Source organism: Pteronotus mesoamericanus, unplaced genomic scaffold (assembly GCF_021234165.1).
Source record: "Pteronotus mesoamericanus isolate MK-2021 breed Mesoamerican mustached bat unplaced genomic scaffold, CSHL_Meso_final contig_116, whole genome shotgun sequence".
NCBI lineage: Eukaryota > Metazoa > Chordata > Mammalia > Chiroptera > Mormoopidae > Pteronotus > Pteronotus mesoamericanus.
Window position 1 is genome coordinate 4,326,469 of NW_026555027.1, and position 17,563 is coordinate 4,344,031.

Here is a 17,563-nt window from a genome sequence, read left to right on the forward strand (position 1 = left end):
AGCTACCGCTGAGCTGGGGTTGTCTGGCAGCGTCGGGTCTCCTTCGAGATTCATGCTCACGAAATAGAGCAGGATCGGTTTCAGGGCATTTAGCTCCACAAAACCGCATAGGCAGACCCGAGGGGCTGGCCAGCAGGATTGCAGTTCTCCAGGTGAGAGCTTCAGAGGGAGAGAGAAGCAAGAGTCGAGGATGTTGGCGAGGTCGACGATAGGCCGTGGGGTGTAGGTGGGGAGGCAGAGCAGTGAAGGTTGCGGCGGGGGTTTGACGGGTGGAGAAGGCGGCAGACTCGGGCGCTAGAGGCCTGTGCCCAGGCTCAGAAACCGCCAGGGCCGGCTCCGGGAGGAGGGGGCCAGGAAAGAGAGAGAGACGTGGTCCGACTAGGATGCTCGAAATAGAGGTTTGGAAATTGATGAGGCCAAGGGTAGGACAGTGACAGCGAGTGGCGGAGCTGGAGCAGAGCAGAAGGTTTTTGGAAGTGAAAAGGTCAAGGGGCGCAGAGGTCAGGGTGCCAGATGGGTCATCCAAGAGCAGGATGAGGTTCCAAGGGTGATGACGAGAGAGGAAGACAGTGAGCTGGCGTTAATTTATGAGATCAAAACATGCAGATCATCAGTTGCTGAAACCACGCACGTTAACAGAGAAAAATGCGTGAGCCGCGTTTATACACGTGATCAGTATGAAAGGCGGAGCTCGTAGCTCCATCCGTGAGGGTGTCCATGGCCACCCACCCAGCACGGTCACAGCACAGACGCCTCTTTGGTTGGCAGATGCAGCCGCTGCAGCTTCGACCATGGTGTCCGCATCCGCCCCTTCGGTGTACAGCGTGCAGGCCCTCTCCCTCCTGGCAGAGGTAAGTGCACACCGGCCTGCCGTCCCTTATGGAAGTGACTGCACCCATGTCTTTGGGACGGTGTGTCTTCCCGGGCCAGGGAGTGGGGTGGCACTGTCCCGGGGGGCTCCGTCCGTCTCGGCCTCAGCTTGCTGCCGCATTTTCTGTTAGGCTGCACGTACCTGGAGGATGGACTGCCTTGCCATTGCTGGGTTCAGGAGATCTCTGTTTTCTTGCGATCCTCTTCTAGGTTCTGGCCTCTCTCCTGGACATGGTCTACCGAAGCGACGAGAAGGAGAAAGCTGTGCCTTTGATCTCCCGTCTGCTTTACTATGTGTTTCCTTACTTACGCAACCACAGGTAACGGCTCTCCGCTGCCGCCCGCCCATGGCTGGACAGCAGGTCATGGGAAATGCGCCCAGTGGCTTTCCTTGGCAGTATCTGACCGCGACGTCTCTCCTCCCACCGCCATTTAGCGCCTACAACGCTCCCAGCTTCCGGGCCAGCGCCCAGCTGCTGAGCTCGCTGAGCGGCTACGCCTACACGAAACGAGCCTGGAAGAAAGAAGTGCTGGACTTGTTTCTGGACCCTGCGTTCTTTCAGATGGACACGTCTTGCGTGCAGTAAGAAATGCCCTCCTGACCCCGTGTCACCCCGCCTCTCCACTGGAAAGAGGGTTCCGCCCACATACGGCATTCGCCCGCCTGCACGGGCCGCGGGACTGGCGGCCACCCAAATCGCGGGGCAGCCCGGGCACGGACTCCAGAGCTGGCTGTGTGCTCGAGGGAGAGGCATTAAGTCTTTTCAAAGCACGAGGGTGCTTTTTCTTTTTAATCAACAGAATTTCAATTAAGAGCATCTTATTCCTGAAGAGCTTACCGCAGAGTCCCAGCAGTTCTTGTCTGGCGCCGCTTAACGTCGTCGTCACGGAATACTTGGCACCCCTGTGTCCTTGCCCCACGTCTCGGCTCACCCTCTGTGGGCAGGCCCGCGCTGGCCGCCGAGGTCCGTGGAGGCGCAGCCACAGAGGGACCATCCTGCACCTTTTCCTCTGGGGCAACAGAGCCCCCCGTGGCTGTCCTCCTGGCGTGGCCGAGCATGGCGTTATCAGGGGCAGGGGATGGAGGGTGCAGATGGGTCAGCCTTCCCGTGTGGCCTGGGAGTTTGCCCTGCAACCGCTGTTCCCGTAGCTCCCGCCCTGGAACCCTGTCGTCGTTCGGGAGCCCCTTTGAGGATTCGAATTTGTCTTCGTTGTCCCCCGTTCTTCCCATTGACACAAGAGCGTGAACTTCACGCCATGTGGGCAGATCTAAGGGCAGCCTCTGGAAAAAGCCACAGAGCGTTGGCAGTTTGTTTCCTCGTGTGCTCAAGTCAGGATTACTGGTCATTCTCTGCGTGTCCCATCCTGTTGTTCATTCCCCATGTTAAGGTGACGACTGAAAAGCTCGGGCTTAGCTTTTCCTTGTGTAATTAAAGTGACTCATTTCACGAGCCTTTCAGAGAATAGCCTTTAGCAGACCTGAAAGGGGCATGGTCTTTTCATGATGCTTTTTAATCAAACCATCATCTTTTGCATACTTAACTAACTATGCTTTTTTTTATATCTAGTTGGAAGTCCATTATTGACCATCTTCTGACTCATGAGAAAACAATGTTTAAAGATTTAATGAGTAAGTTCTGGGTTCCTTGTACATGAGTCACACCTTAAGGGACCAGCGCCACCGAGATCAGCTATGCCCCGCATTTGAGAACCCGCTCGAACCTCGGTGGGGCCGTCTGAGCTGCACGCCGTAGTGTGACGGGCACAACGTGTCAGGGCTCCGTGAGGAGCCCTCCCGGGTCCCGTCTGTGGACAAGATGCCTTAACAAGCTTCTCTGCAGCTTTATTGTGGAGGAAAACTTTGGAAAGTGATGTTAAGTTTACTGTAATGTATTAGGAGTACTTTTCTATACCTTGTATTTTCTTCTATCCCTTATCGTTAAGTAACGTTAAAGAAACACATTTTTACAAATAAATATATAAATAATAATGACATGCCCTTACTAGTAGTTTTCTCAGTAAATGGAACTTATTTCTGTGTTTCTTCTAGACATGCAGAGCAGTTCCTTAAAGCTGTTCTCAAGTTTTGAGCAGAAAGCCATGCTGCTGAAGCGCCAGGCTTTCGCCGTCTTCAGCGGCGAGCCCGATCAGTACCACCCTTGCCTCCCTCTGATACAAGGTAAGAAGGTCGGCGCCCCCCAGGCAAGGCCCGCGAGGGGCTGCGGCGGGCTGGCTGCCGGAGGGTCCCCTCGTCCTGGCAGGACGTCCTGCCGAGCACCCAGCCGGGGCTGTTGTGGAAGAGCTGCAGAAACAGAGCAGTAAACCTGAAGCTTTATTTTTAAAATCAACTGTGATCCTGCTGTTCGTTTTTATGAGGTAGTTTCGGGGAGTCTGACAGGACTCTCTCAGCGCTGCCTTTTGCTGGATCCCTCCTGCGATCAGGATACTTCGCGTTCACAGTAAACACTGAGGCCTGTGAACCAGCAGGATGTTGGGGAAATACCTAATTTGCCCATAACAGGTTTTTCTCTTCTTCATACTCACTCTACTGTTTAGCCTGCCTCAGAAATGAGCTGTTGTGGCTGTCGTACCTGATTTTTAAAGGGTTTTTTCCTCCTCATAAAATACTGATGTGGCAAAGTGGATATCCTGCTTCCGACCTGAAAGAACTCTCAAATAGCAGTGGGGTTTCCCTGAGACGCATAGCCTGTGTGGACTCAGATAAAACTCAGGCAATTCTTGAAGGATTTTTTGTTTCCTATTATGAAGACTATTGTAAGAAACAAATGCATAGACATTAGAATTACGATGTAAATCCCTTGGGGCTCCGGTTATTAAGGTGTAACGTGCGTGCAGCGGTTATACGGGCCCATGAATGTTCACAGACAGTCACATGGCCCCTGCCACAGTCAGGGCAGGACACCCGCATCCCCCCGAGAGTTCCCCCTTGCCCCTCAGGTGTCGTCCCCGCCCCCGCTGGACTGCTTTCTGTGCACATGGTTACGTCCTTTCCAGAATGTCCCGTAAATGTAATCAGTGTGATTAGGCATAGCCTTGCGCCTGGCTTCTTGCACCTGGCACAGTGTGTGTGGCCGTCATCCATTCTCCCGTCTTTATCCATCGCTGTTCCCTTTTATGCTGAATGACATCCAGCTCTGGGATTCGCGGGCCAGGTCGCCCGTGGAGGGCGTTCGGGTTGTTCGCAGGCAGAGTTTCGATGTGACTTGCTGTAGCTCCGGCAGCTCTTGGGCTGCGTGCCCTTCCCAGAGCCCTCCCGGTGGCCCCGCAGCCGCGCCAGTTGTCTGCTCCCCGCCCCGCTTGCCTGGCTGTTTGCCAGCCCCGCTCTAGTTCAGGCATCAGCAGCTTTCCCAGCTAGTGATATGACAGTTTATATTTGCAGTAATAAAATAGCTTCAGACATGATTTCAGCACATAAAGCACAGAAGGGGACTTTCACCTCATCACATCCTGTGAAAGCGAACCTTCAGATCCTGCCCCACCTTTCCTGAGTTGCCATAGGAGGCCGACACAGTCGGGGGTGACCAGGGAGGCCAGTGAAGGTGACAGCGGCCCTCTAAAGGCTTTGGCCGCGAGCAGAGTCTGTGCGGGACTTGGTTGCCCTCCTGCACAGTATGGAGGGCGAGAGGACAGGGGAGCCCGGCGTCCAGGAGCTCCGGTGCCGTGTGCTCGGCTGCCGGCGCGGGGTCCCCATGCAGCGGGGAGCCGGCTCCATGAGCAGAGCAGGGAAGCGGGCGGAGGAGCTGACCCTCGCAGGTTTAAACATCCAGCGGTTCCGAGAAATCATGCCTCGGAGAGGGGGAGAGAAGTACGGACGGTGTACTATTGTTTACGTTGGATAGTCTATTTATACATATAACATGTGTAATGTATATTTATACATGTGTGCACATGACAAAATCAGCGTCCTGCTGACCTAAATGGGCGGTGGGTGGGGGCGCCTGGTGGGGGAGGTTTTCCCTCCGAGCGAGGCCGAGGTGCCGGGGTGGGGCCCTGAGCAGCTCCGCACGCCAGGGCTCAGGGCGACCTCTGTTACCTTGGTCACAAAAGGAGCTGTGAAGAAGCCCAAAGCAAGTATTTTTGTACAAAAAAGGAAAAGGGCAAGGTGTCATTTGTCTAAAATGAGGAGAGAGGATACACATCCCCCCACTGAGGCCCCCAACCAGGGACCGGAAAGATCTGGCGGGAGCTTTAAAAATCCTCTTCTGATGGTTCCAGCCTTCATACTGTCTCCACATCAGTGTCTTTCAGTTCTCTCTTCATGTCCCAGTGGAGGCTTCTGGCGTCCCAGGTCACAGTCCCTCAGCTGCCCAGGCCAGACTGACATTTAAAAATTTTAAAAAAAAAAAAAAAAAAAGGGCATTCACCTCCAGGTTCCCAGCTTGTCCTGCCGCCTGTGCTTCGCCTTCCTGCTTTCCGTAGTTGGCTAAATTAGTTTGTTCAAGGCTTGCCTTTTTTTTTTTTTTTTTTTAATTTCCATTAAAGAATGGAACCAGAGGCAGAAGCCAGCTCTTTAAAAGTGCCAGTGTGTTGTCAGGCGTCTGAGCGGTGCAGGTGTTCCTTCATTCATCAGGGCACTTGTCAAAGCAAGAAGTGACATCGCCCGTAAGCCAGCGCAGCTGGCACAGCCGTCTGCTGGAGCAAGTTAGGTTCCTGAGAAACCTTAAGTTATAGGGAAAAAACCACTTTGTGCAAACAATTATTTCCATAGACAAGTGCAAAGATTGTTAGGGGCCACAAGAGTTAAATTTACAGTGTTTTCCCTCCCTGCAAGAGTTAAAGTTTCTGTCGTGGTTATCCAATATAAACATCATTAAACAAATCTGTTTTGTTCACTCACTATATGTCCCGCTTCTCACCACCAAAATATGGTGTCACCTGGCAGCCAGCATCTGTGGTCTTAGGATCCCTCCACTCACCAAAGACTGCCTTTGGTTTCTGGGTCCCATAGTGCATATTCTTAGAAGAAAATTTAAGCGGTCACTGATCACAGGTTGAATGTCTGGCTTCAGCCACGGTGTGTGCCCTTCTCATCGGCGGTGGTGGTGGGTGAGAGCCGCGTGCACCCGTTCCGTAGCAAAGGCCGTGGGCAAAGAGGAGGGCGGGGTAGACCGGGCACGGGAACCCCCCGGCACTCATTCCTCGTGCTGGGTGGCAGTGAGGTGTCAGAGCAATGGCAGTCTCATTTTTGTTTTTGTCTGCTGAGAAACCCAAAACTGCATATTTGTGTGACGTCTTTAAAATCTTCTTTCCTTAGAACGCCTGACAGACAATCTCAGAGTTGGACAGACATCCCTAGTTGCTGCTCAGATGTTTCTTTTTTTCAGAGTTTTGCTGCTAAGAATATCTCCCCAGCATTTGACTTCATTGTGGCCAATAATGGTCTCTGAATTAGTAAGTACACATATTCTACCTTTGGAAGCAAAGTTGGAGCTTTTGAAAAAGATTTCTCAGGAATATATGCTGCTCTACATACAATCACACACCACTTGACAGCAGGGCTATGTCCTGAGAAGGGAGTCGTTAGGCACGTTCGCTGTCCAGCAGACATGGAGGCTCTTACACAGACCTGGACGGCGTAGCCCACTGCACCCCTGGGCTCTGCGGGGTGGCCTGTTGCCCCTGGGCCACGAGCCCGTGCGGCATGTGACTGTACAAAACAACACGGGCGTGAATCAGGCACAAGAGAACACGGCGGCGCCCAGAGACGCAGTGAGCGCGAGGCTGCCGCGCGCGAAGCCCGGCGGACTGTTCACAGCCACCTGGCTGTGCGAGTCAGGAGAGTGCGCTCTGCGGTGACAGGGAAGCCAGAGCGAGTGCGCACGCCGGGAGCAGCGACGTTGAGTCTCATCACCGAGTGTCCACTGTCCCCAGTCACGTGTGCTGCACTTCGACAGCTGACGGTGCAGCACGTGTGTTGACAGCAGCATCGCCGCAGACACATGGGACCCCGCGACGGCTCTGGGGCCGCCGGGTGACGGGGCTTCCTCAGCTCCGGGGTGACCTTGCGGGCCCACTGGTGTCTGCGAAGTCCGCCGCTGACCAGGACGCCGTTACGTGCCATGCCCGTCGATGTTACCCGCGAGATTCCCAGCCACACTGGTAGCACTGGGTAGCTCTTGGTTAGACGCAGGGTGCCTTATCTCACCCTGTAATCACATTTGATCTCTCACATGCCAGTTCAATTAATTTGCACCGTTTTTATCGACTTTTTTAATATATGTTTTTGTTAAATTTATTGGGGTGACATTGGTTAATAAGACCATATAAGTTTCAAGTGTACATTTCTGTCATTTTTTTGCCATTTTAAAGTGTTTCTGTCCAGTTTTAGTGAGAAATAATTGGCATACAGAAGTACGTAAGTTTAAGGTGCACAGCATAGTAGTTTGACTTTGTGTTGTGAAACAATTACCACAGTAAGTTCACTTAGCCTCCACTGTCTCACATAGGTGCAAAAAGAAGTAGTTTTTCCTCATGATGAGAACTTAGGATTTCTTCTCTTAGCAATGTTCATATATGAGGGGGGACTCGAAAAAACGCCAGAATTTGTTTATAAAAAATTGTTTATTTATTCTTATATCTTTAAACTTCAGTCACCTTCCAAGTCCTCTCTTTTGATGCAGTACACCTATCGAGACCTTTTTTCCACGCTTGAAACAGTTTTTGAACACATCACTTTTGATGCCTTTTAGTGCTTCTGCCATTTTTTGTTTCACCTCTTCCATACTGGCAAAATGTTTCCCTTTGAGGACTTTATTCATTTGGGGAAACCAAAAACAAAAAAGTCACTCTGGGCAAGTGAATTCAGGTGAATTGAGAGGGTGGGGCACAGGGGTCACGCTGTTTTTGGTCAAAAACTGCTGAACACTCAGCGGTGTGGGCAGGTGCGCTTGTCAATCACCCATCATGAAAATGGGCAAAGGCTCTGAAAGAGTCTTCAAAAAAAAAAAAAAATTTCACTGAAGCTGAACCCAGCCTCTCACAACGACACCAGCTGGTGCACTGACACAGATGGGCTCCTAGAACATTCCCCTAGCGGGGGAGCCTGGACTACAAGGGCCTGCCCTCCAGAAGATAATTCTAGTTTTTTGGGGGGGATGGGTCCCCTTGTATACCATACAGAGACTTTAATTGGAGTTATAACATGGTTGTAGGGGAACAGAACTTGTTATCCCCCAAAATGTGTCTATTTGGCATCGGTATTTTAGTTAATTTTGTTTTCTTTTTTTAAGATTTTCTTTAGAGAGGGGGGAAGGGAGGGAGAAAGAGAAACATCGATGTGTGAGAGATACGTCGTTCGGTTGCATCTTGCACACCCCCAGCTGAGGACCTGGCCCACAACCCAGGCACGCGCCCTAGACTGGATATCAAACAGGCGACCCTTTGGTTTGCAGGCTGGCTCTCGGTCTACTGAGCCTCACCAGCCAGGGCAGGCTAGTTAGTTTTAAGAAACAACAGGCATGGATGAAGCTCTAAAAACCAAGTAAAATGTAAAAGACATTCACATTTGTACGGGAAATCTGATTTGTAAGTGTGTCTCCCTCCCTGCACCGGGAAGAGGTGAACAACCGTGTCCCTAGAAACCCTCACCATTCAGAAGACAATCAAGTGGATAGCACATAGCTCTGGAGGGACCACACAGCGTGGAAAGCAGGACACAGGATGGGGCAAGGGATCTGTTCTCCAAAGAAGGGCTTCCGGGACCCAGAAGGGGACAGGTTTTATCAAACAGATTGCCTCTCCTTTTGGGAAATGTAGAGAGCCCTGTGACAGGTCACCTTCCTGGTGCTGACCAGAAAATTCCAGGCTCAGCTGATTAAGAGTATGTTTTTGGAGGAAGTTGAAACTGCAGCTACTTCTGGTAGTAAATCTGCGTTTGGTGTCTTGGACTTCAGCACAAGAGGCGTCATTCAGAGCTGCGGTTTGCTCTTTTAATAGTAGATTGTCTATTTTGTCAGTTGTTTCTTTTGCTTTAGTTGCTGTTTTTATGGACATACAAATTTTAAACATTAAGCTAGGTTTCATCTCTTTCAAATAGTGACTTGCATTCACGTTTTATCTTTAAGATTCAGACACTCATACAGCTGGAGGAAGACCTGAAAGAGGACGATGAGTCGCTGAGGTGAGGGGTCGGGGCTCTGCCTACATGCATGATGGTCAAGGGGCGTCGCTTTACAGCGCAGGGTCATCTAACAATGCTGAGGACCATTTTCTTGTGGCGGGAACCCCTGTTTTGATAATTTCTTAAAAGTAAAAAACCTGTTTGCGGACATTATGCTACCAGTCCAAAATTGGTTGTGCTTCGTGAAGGTCAAAACTCAAAACGTCAGTTTGGAGTGAGGAAAGGTTTGGTGATCAAGCCTAGAAAGTGGGAGACTTAGCGGTGCCTCAAGTCCATCGTAAGAAAGTACAGAGTTCAGGCTCCTGTTATGCCAAGGGGAGGGGCAGCGGGAGGGGCAAGAGGTGATCCATGAACACAGACCTCCGGGCGCCATCAGGGGTCTGAGGAGGATTGTGCTTCGTCTGTTGACCGTAGTTTGACCGTAGTTAAAGTGAGCCCAGTCAGGCGGTCCCTGCACATCTCTGATAAACACTACATGCTTCCCGTAACTCCTGGGAGAGGCAATTTCTGGTAAGTGGCTATTTTGTTTTTGTAAAACTCAAGCCACAAGCAGAATTCCTCTCATGATTAGCATGACTATATGCAAGAAGCCATCCGCCCGAAGGCCGTGCGAACAAAACCATTGCTTAAAAAATGGAATCAGAGAGATGTAGCGCTTGACTGTGTTACAGTTGCATAAGGAAATAGACTGCAGCAGATGTGAATGAGTTTGTAACAAGAGTTTCTTTGCAAATCCCTAGAAACAGCAACAAAATCAACCGAATGAAAGTTTTAGTCCCTGATGCAAATGGGCCAGGGGAGATGCCCCAGAGTGAACTCGTCTTATATTTATCCGCTTGCAAATTCTTGGACACAGCGCTTTCTTTTCCACCAGACAAGATGCCATTATTTCAAATGTAAGTCCACTAAAACTACGTGTCCTCTTTGGAGCAGGCGACTTTTCTCGTAAGCACTTTGACTGTTCTTCGCTGCACAGTATATGAGAAACGGTGGTGTGGCTACTAGAGGCCCGTGGGTGCACTCAGCACACCGCAGCTCTGGTCGCTGGCGTGTGCGGTTTTGTGAAATTGGCTCGCAGTAGTGTATTATGGGGGTGCGGGGGGGTGTGCGCGCACGCGCACGTGTGGGCTTTTTGCTACGGAGTGCTTATAAAACAGGAGTCGTGCCCTGGTCATCCTCACTGCCTTTGTGGAGACTTTTTTGTCTCCGTTTCTCATTCCGTAACTGGAACACACCATCTCCAAGTGGCTTTGCCCCGTCCGCACGCATTCCCTGCAGGCCTAATGCAGCTGCTCGTATGTCTCATTTCACTCCTGGCCCCAGATGCCCCTTCCCTCGGTCCCATTCCACTAAAGAGAGTAATCGTGTAGCTCCTTAAGTGCATGTTGTTACATGAAAGAAACCAATCTAAAAAGGTCACATACTGTATGATTCCAACTTTTATGACGTTCTTTAAAAGGCCCCCCAAAACTGCAAAGACAGTGAAAGATCCGACGTTTCCAAGGGTCTGGGAGAGGGAGGCGGAGCACAGGATTTTTAGGGCAGTGGGACTGCTTGGCGTGGTGCCACCACAATGGTGCCTGTCACTACGTCAGTCCCAACCCACAGGATGCTTAACAGCCAGCAGGCGTGAACCCAAGCGCGAACCGTGGACCCTGGGTGATAGCGGCGTGTCGCTGCAGGTTCATCGACTGTAGCGAGCGTGCCGCGCTGCGGGGGTGCTGATCGTGGGGAGGGCTGTGCATTCGGGGACAGGGGTATATGGCAGCTCTGTCCTTTCTGTTCAACTTTGCTGTGACTCTAAAACTGTTCTTAAAAAGAAAGCCTTCTTTTAAAAATGGGTTATGATGTACATGACTGTGCAAAGCAGCATTATTCATAATAGGCAAAAAGTGGAGACAACCCAGATGTCTGTTGGTTGATGAATGGGAAGTAACACGTGACCTGGCCACGCCACAACGTGGAGGGCCATGGCAACATTAAGTGAAAGAAGCCGGACACAGATATTAGTCGTTGCCTGGATTGCGGGGGTAGAGGGGATAGAGGGGGAATGTGAGCAGGGATGCTTTTGTGGGTAATAAAAATATTCTAAAATTAATTATGGTGATAGATGTACAATTCTGTGATAGAGTAAAAGCCACTGAATTGTACGCTTTAAACAGGTGAATTGTATGGTATGTGAATTATATCTCAATAAAACCATTTAAAAACTTATAGGCGGGGCCTGAGCCTGCATGGCTGACCTTGGGTTCTTCCCCGCAGTTACCGGTGGGCGTTTGTCCCGGAAGTGGACACGCAGGGCGCTGCGGCCCTGCCTGACCTGGAGGACGGCCACGGAGAATGCAGGCCCCACACGGTCCGGATTCTAGAACTTCTGAAATTGAAATACGGGGTGAGTGCTTTCCTTTTTAAAATGTATGGTTGTGGAAGAAGGGAGAAGGGCTGAGTGGACCGTTGCGGTATGCCGCCTGATTTTAGGAACGTGGAGTAATTTTCAAAGTTTCTCTTATCCGAGTGTCAAAACTTGGAGATGGTTACGAACTCCATCTGGTTTTGTATTCTTACGTCACGTTCCATCCCAGCTGCTGAGAAGCAGGCCTTCCTGGATAACGCCGTCATGGGGAAGCGCTTGGTTCCTTGGCGGAGGCAGGCCTGTTGGGGGACCGGCGGGGCCTCCGCGGGGCGGGGCGGGGCGGGGGAGTGCTTTGGACTAAGTCCTGGTGGACGTGGTCCCTTGAAGGCCGAGCATTTGCCTTCGTGCTGCTGTCCTTGGAGCTGATGATGAGTTTTCATGGTGAGCCGGTCTCTCAAGACTGGCCGCCTGCGTGGGCTTCATGTCGATCTCCACCCCCAGCAAAGTTGTGTCATTTTTATGGGTCTGTTTTTGTTTTGTTTTTGCAGGACACTGGCAGCTCTGACGAGGTCCCCGTGAGAAAGGACTTCCCGCTCCTGCGCCAGCGCTCTGTGTCCAGCGTGAGGCAGTTGATGCCATTCTTCGAGACCCTCAGCTGTGCTTTTAAAACCCAAGGCACACGGCCCACTGACGCCCGGGCACCTCCGTCCCTCGAGTTTCCTGTCACAGACAGTCCAAGGGTCTTGAAGCAACTGGAGGAATGTATTGAATATGATTTCTTGGAACACCTGGAATGTTAACCGTCTGAGACAATGTGTGTAGTTCATTTACTGATACTTCAGCGGAAACCAGAATGTATTCTAAACAAGAGGAAAGCCTGGGTAGGCTTCTAAAGACAAAGCCTATTTCAGTTTTGAAAGCAGATTTTGGATAATTTTTCGTTGGGCAACAAAGCATACCTCCCTAAATGCCTTGTAATATAGTTGAATCGAACTATATGTTTCTTCCTCAATTTATGTAAAGAAAATAAAGATAATATATCATCTAACAATAGCACAAAATTTGTAAGTTGAAGTCAAGTACGAAGAGAACGAAGAGCTGGTTCCTTTGTTGATGCTGATACTGGGTCTGTCTCAGTACATTTCTCTAAATTTTTAACTGGTTGAATATTATTTTTAACGTTTCACACATATGTCCTTTCAAGTGTTTATTTTAATACTACATTTTAGAACTGAAATATATTTTCTGAAAACAGTAATTGCCCGTGACAATGGACTGTTAAGCAGCGGTGGTCGCTTGAATAAGCTATCGGAGTGTATTTAACTCTTGCCCATTAAAATCACACGTTTGCACTGTTCAGCTGAGTAAGAAATACTACTTTTCAGAAGCCTGACAGCTGTCCCCTTAGGCATGTCCCACCGTGCGCCGTGCCAGTCCTTCCCGTCTAACGTGGTCGGCCAGCCCAGTCACGGTCACGGAGGGCCCGGACGGCTGTCGGGGAGTCTCCCCCGCGGGACTCTCTCCTTTGCCACTGTGCGTGCGTTGCGTGCACTGTGCGTGCATTGCTGCTCACGGAAGTCACCCCTCCCTAGGCACAGGCTTCTCTAGCCTGGCAGCATGTCATCCCCCTGGTTCCAAAGCCTTTCTGTCTGGTGCCGCCTCCCCCATTTAGAGTCCTGGCTGGGCACCCCTCCTTGGCTGTGGCTCGCCGTCCAGCCCTGCTTCTCTCATGCCCCCGTTTCAGCCAGCAGAGCGGGAAATCGCTTTCCTGGCCGGATGCCTCCTGCCCTCCGAACAAGGGCTCTCAAGTCATTCTTTCTGTGGATGACGTGGGATTGGAGGAGCACAAGGGGTTAAGTGTCTGCTAACATCCCACCACTGACTGGTCTGTGTGCAGTCATTTGCCCCGATACGGGATCTGGGGAGCGCAGAACCACTTGGCTCCCCAAATAAGGGCTGAAAGAGAATCAAAAGGTGCCACTGTTCCCTGGCTGGTGTGGCTCTGTGGATTGAGCTCCCGCCTACAAACCAAAGGGTCACCCGTTTGTTCTCAGGGCACATACCTGGGTTGTGGGCCAGGTTTTCAGTAGGGGGCAAATGAGAGGCAAACACATTGATGTTTCCCTCTTTCTCCCTTCCCCTCTAAAAATAAAATCTTTTTTAAAAAGAAGGCGCCACGAGATATACAGATATACATACAAATAGGTGTTAAAAATTGACATGGAAATTGTTTTGGTGTGGGATATCTTTGAAAACATTTGCAATTTTGGCTGCTAAAATTTTAACTATTGAAGTGTAGAATTACAAATTCTGTGTCACACTGCATTACCTGTTATTCAGGTCGCGAGGAGACAACCATGTGCTCATTAATAGTTAACATCAAGGATATAATTGTTCATCTATCAAAATTTACAAAACTATACCGTGGCTGCTGTGGCTTGGTGGATTGAGTGCCAGCCTACAGACCAAATAGTCACTGGATCGATTCCCAGTCAGGGCACGTGCCTGGGTTGCAGGCCAGATCCCCAGTAGGGGGCGCACAAGAGGACACCACACATTGATGTTTTCCTCCCTTCTTTCCCCTCTCTCTAAAACTAGAATTTAAAAAAATTTTTTAAAAAACTTGCTGCCAATTATTAAAAATTTACAAAACTGATAGTTTATATCGTCAGTAGCTGTTATGACATGAAAGGTAGTTCTTATATCTGTGCTTAGATCTACCAATTTTTTCATTTTTTTCTCTCCAGTATCTAAAACAACGGTCTCTGATAATACTATATGTAATTTAATACTTCAGAGAAATCTTAAAAGACAGGGATTCAACAACTCATCCTTGGTTCTCATAGAACACGACAGAAGTCTTAAAAACGCGGTGTGCATTGGCTCTCTTCTTGCGTCAGCATGGACCACCATAGTGAAGGACACAGGCTCTGACGTCAACTTGCCTGGGCAAATATGTTGTGCCTCATTTTTCTCATCTGTAAAATGGGAATATCAGTGGTAAGTGCCTCTCCGGGTTCTAGCAGCTGAGCATCTCTGCACCTCTGTGGTTGCTATGAACCGTTCTGACCCTGCACCCTTCAGTGAAAATGAAACTGGTGTCCACCCCCTCATTCCTTAGCCTAGGGTTATCTTAATTTACCTGTGTACCAACATGCATTGCATACTTTATGAAACAGGAAATGGATATTCTAATATGAATACCAGCATCTGTTGTGTATGTCATAGAAGAGGAAATGGAGATTTTTAAATAATGAGAGAAACAAATTGAGCAGTTCTGATATTTTCTTCTTACTTAGCCCCCGGGACCTTTCTGCCGCCCGCCGTGGAGATGACCACTCGGACTCGGCTCCTCCCGGAGCAAGCTCGTGCCATGTGTGCAGCCCAGCGACCAAGGGGCTCCCGCACTGAGTGTGTCAGGACAGGCGGGGGCAAGGGCAGCCGGAGCAGGCAAGACACACTGCTGCTCTAACGGTTGTGGGTGGCCGGGGCCAGGTGGCCGCACGTGGCCACGAGCGGAGGCCGGCCACTGGGGAGCTGTTGGGGCCGGCCATGGTGCTCAGTGCGTCCCGGGCACGGCTCGCTTTCTTATCTACCCCCCCACCAGCCCCACCCCGTGGAGTGGAGGACAGAGCCGGCTGATTCAGGAACCGAAACCTTGGCAGATCGTGCTCTGCGGCCCTAGGCTCGCGGCCCCAGTGCTGAGAAAGCGAAACAGGAAAACCTCGAGGTGCCTGTGGGGTGATGCAAAGGAGGCAGCTTCTCCCACCGCCCCACCCGCCTGACTTTGTGCAAAGTCATCTGTCTGAGGGCCACAGCACAGGGGCGGATCCTGTCTCCCAAGATGTGGGGTGGGGTGGTGTGAAGGAGAATAGGCCTCATCTTCCATTATTTGTATGTTAGGCCCAGTTAAATTCGGGGACAACTGGCTAGATTTGTGGAAATAGTTGAAGTTTTGAACAAGGATCTGGGAGATCAGACAGAATTCTGTATTGGAATTAAATGCTCTGATGTGAGACAATGCCTTCTACCAGGCACTATTTGCAATTCAGTGGGTATGCACAAACCAGTGAACATGCAAAACTAACACCCTCGGAAAAGGAAGTGTCGTCATTTGGACACGGACCAGTTAAGGAGTTCATGCACTCTAAAGCGAGGGGCAACCGGACATGCTTTAGAGAGGAAGGGAGAGAGAGACATCAATTGATTGCCTCCCATATGCGCCTGGACTGTGGTTTGGACTCACAACCTAGGCAAGTGCTCTGGCTGGGAATCGAACCTGCAATCTTTTGATGTTTGGGGTGACGCTCCAATCAACTGAGCCACACTGGCCGGGGCTAAGATCGTTTTTAATCATAACAATATCACCTCAAACTCAGCTTTGGCATTTTTTGAAAATAAATGTTTACAAGTAAACTTGAGTTTGGTACAAGCGCCAGAGGGGTGTGGTGAAGCATTTCCTTCTCAGGAAAAGCCCCTTAAATACCAACCAGCTGAGTGTAGCCTGAGTGTGACGGCCTCACATTGCACCCCTGTGAGTAAGCTTTGAGAATGCAGACTCCTGCGGTGTGCTCAATTGTGTTTAAACAAAAAATAAATACATACATAAATAAAGGAGGGAGAGGCAAGAATTTGTATAGGTAAGGATCTGTTTTTACACGAATGAACTATTGTCTATCCCTGTTGCTGCTCCAACAAATTACTGAAAACACAGTCACTTAAAACTACAGAAATGTGTTCTCTGCCAGCACTGGAGGCCAGACGCCTGAAACGAGTCTCACTGGGCAGAAACCAAGGTGCCGGCCGGATTTCGCTCTCTTTTTAAGTTCTAAGGGCCCTAAAACAGAGTTCTCTTGCCTTTTCCGGCTTCTAGAACTGCATTCCTTGGTTCATGGCTTCTCCATTTTTGAAGCCAGCAGCACAGCATCTTTAAGCCGCTTTCTCCGTCTGTGGTCAAATAGTCGTCTGTGACCAAATCCCTCGGCCTCTGCCTTGGAGACACTTGTGTGTGTTTATCTATTTCTTTTTAATTGATTTGAGAGAGAGGCAGACATTGCTTTGTTATTTCACTTACTTAGGAATTCATTGGTTGATTCCTTTTTTTTTTTAAAGCCTCACCTGAGGAAACGTTTATTAATTTTAGAGAGAGAAGAAGGTGCGGTGGGGCGGGGGGAGAAACGTTGATGTGAGAAACATCAGTTGTCTACCATACCCTCCCCAACCGGGGATCGAACCCACAACCTATCACTGGTTGATTCTTCTATGTCCCCTGACCTGGGATTGAACCTACAACCTTGGTTTATTGAGACAGTGCCCTAACCAAGTGAGCAACCCAGCCAGGGCAGAATTACTTGTGTTTGCATCTAGGGCCCACCTGGATAACCTATGCTAATTTCATCTCAAAGCAAAGTAAGTTGTTGAACATCACATAGCTAACAAGTGAAGAAGTTGGATTTGGGCCTGGAGAGACACTGTATTATATTATTAATTAAAATTCTATTTTGTTTCTTATGAAGTACTAGTTGAGACTCATCAAATTAATTTCACAACTTACTTAATAAACACAACGTTGACATCATGGAACTTCTATATTTTGGTTACCACTGCACCCTTCAATGCCTTACTTTGCCAGTCAGGAAGAGACAAGAGCCTCACACATAACAATATAATTGTTAGCGGCATTGTGGGCTCTCAGTTCTTGCTGTCATGCAGAGAAGATTTCATAATACTAGTCTGGGTGATTTTGGGAGTACGTTTATTAAAGCTGGGGACAGTGAAACAAGGGAAGGGACAAGGTCGTATCAACAGGAGTGAGCCCAGGCGGGGCTGCCTTGGCCTTTTAGAGAGAAGTAAGAGACAGTAGGAGAGTGCCAGCTGGGTTGCATGGACTCATGAAACAAGTTTCCAAGGCAAAAGAAGGGCCCTCGGAGAAAGCAAGCAAAGATACGTGCCTTAGGGAAGAAAGGGAGGAAACAAGGCGAGGGAGAACCCGTGCACGCACAGACCTCGCCTAAATATTCGTCAACTCTCCGGGTGTGTCCTTTCAGGGTGGTGGTCTCTACTGATTGGCTGGCACTAGGACAGGGGGTTATTATCAAACAGGAAACGCAAGCGTTCTTGCTGAGTGCCACCACCAGACCCAATAAGCAGAGACAGGGACTGAATCTTTTTAAGTCCTTTATTCAGGTGGACGATGATCT

General features: G+C 49.8%; 1 protein-coding gene across 1 annotated transcript in view; it reads left to right on the top strand.

The window, feature by feature from the left end:
* DOP1B (DOP1 leucine zipper like protein B) overlaps window positions 1–12,646 on the top strand; it is a 76,074-nt gene extending 63,428 nt beyond the window's left edge. Inside the window, exons 28-37 of the mRNA XM_054578183.1 lie at window positions 769–851; window positions 1,081–1,190; window positions 1,307–1,453; window positions 2,439–2,500; window positions 2,921–3,049; window positions 6,146–6,282; window positions 8,955–9,010; window positions 9,751–9,906; window positions 11,273–11,402; window positions 11,912–12,646. Of these exons, the coding sequence (XP_054434158.1) occupies window positions 769–851; window positions 1,081–1,190; window positions 1,307–1,453; window positions 2,439–2,500; window positions 2,921–3,049; window positions 6,146–6,282; window positions 8,955–9,010; window positions 9,751–9,906; window positions 11,273–11,402; window positions 11,912–12,163 (1,262 nt within the window). The 3' untranslated portion in view covers window positions 12,164–12,646. The remainder of the gene's footprint in view (window positions 1–768; window positions 852–1,080; window positions 1,191–1,306; window positions 1,454–2,438; window positions 2,501–2,920; window positions 3,050–6,145; window positions 6,283–8,954; window positions 9,011–9,750; window positions 9,907–11,272; window positions 11,403–11,911) is intronic.
* The last annotated feature ends 4,917 nt before the right edge of the window (window positions 12,647–17,563 follow it).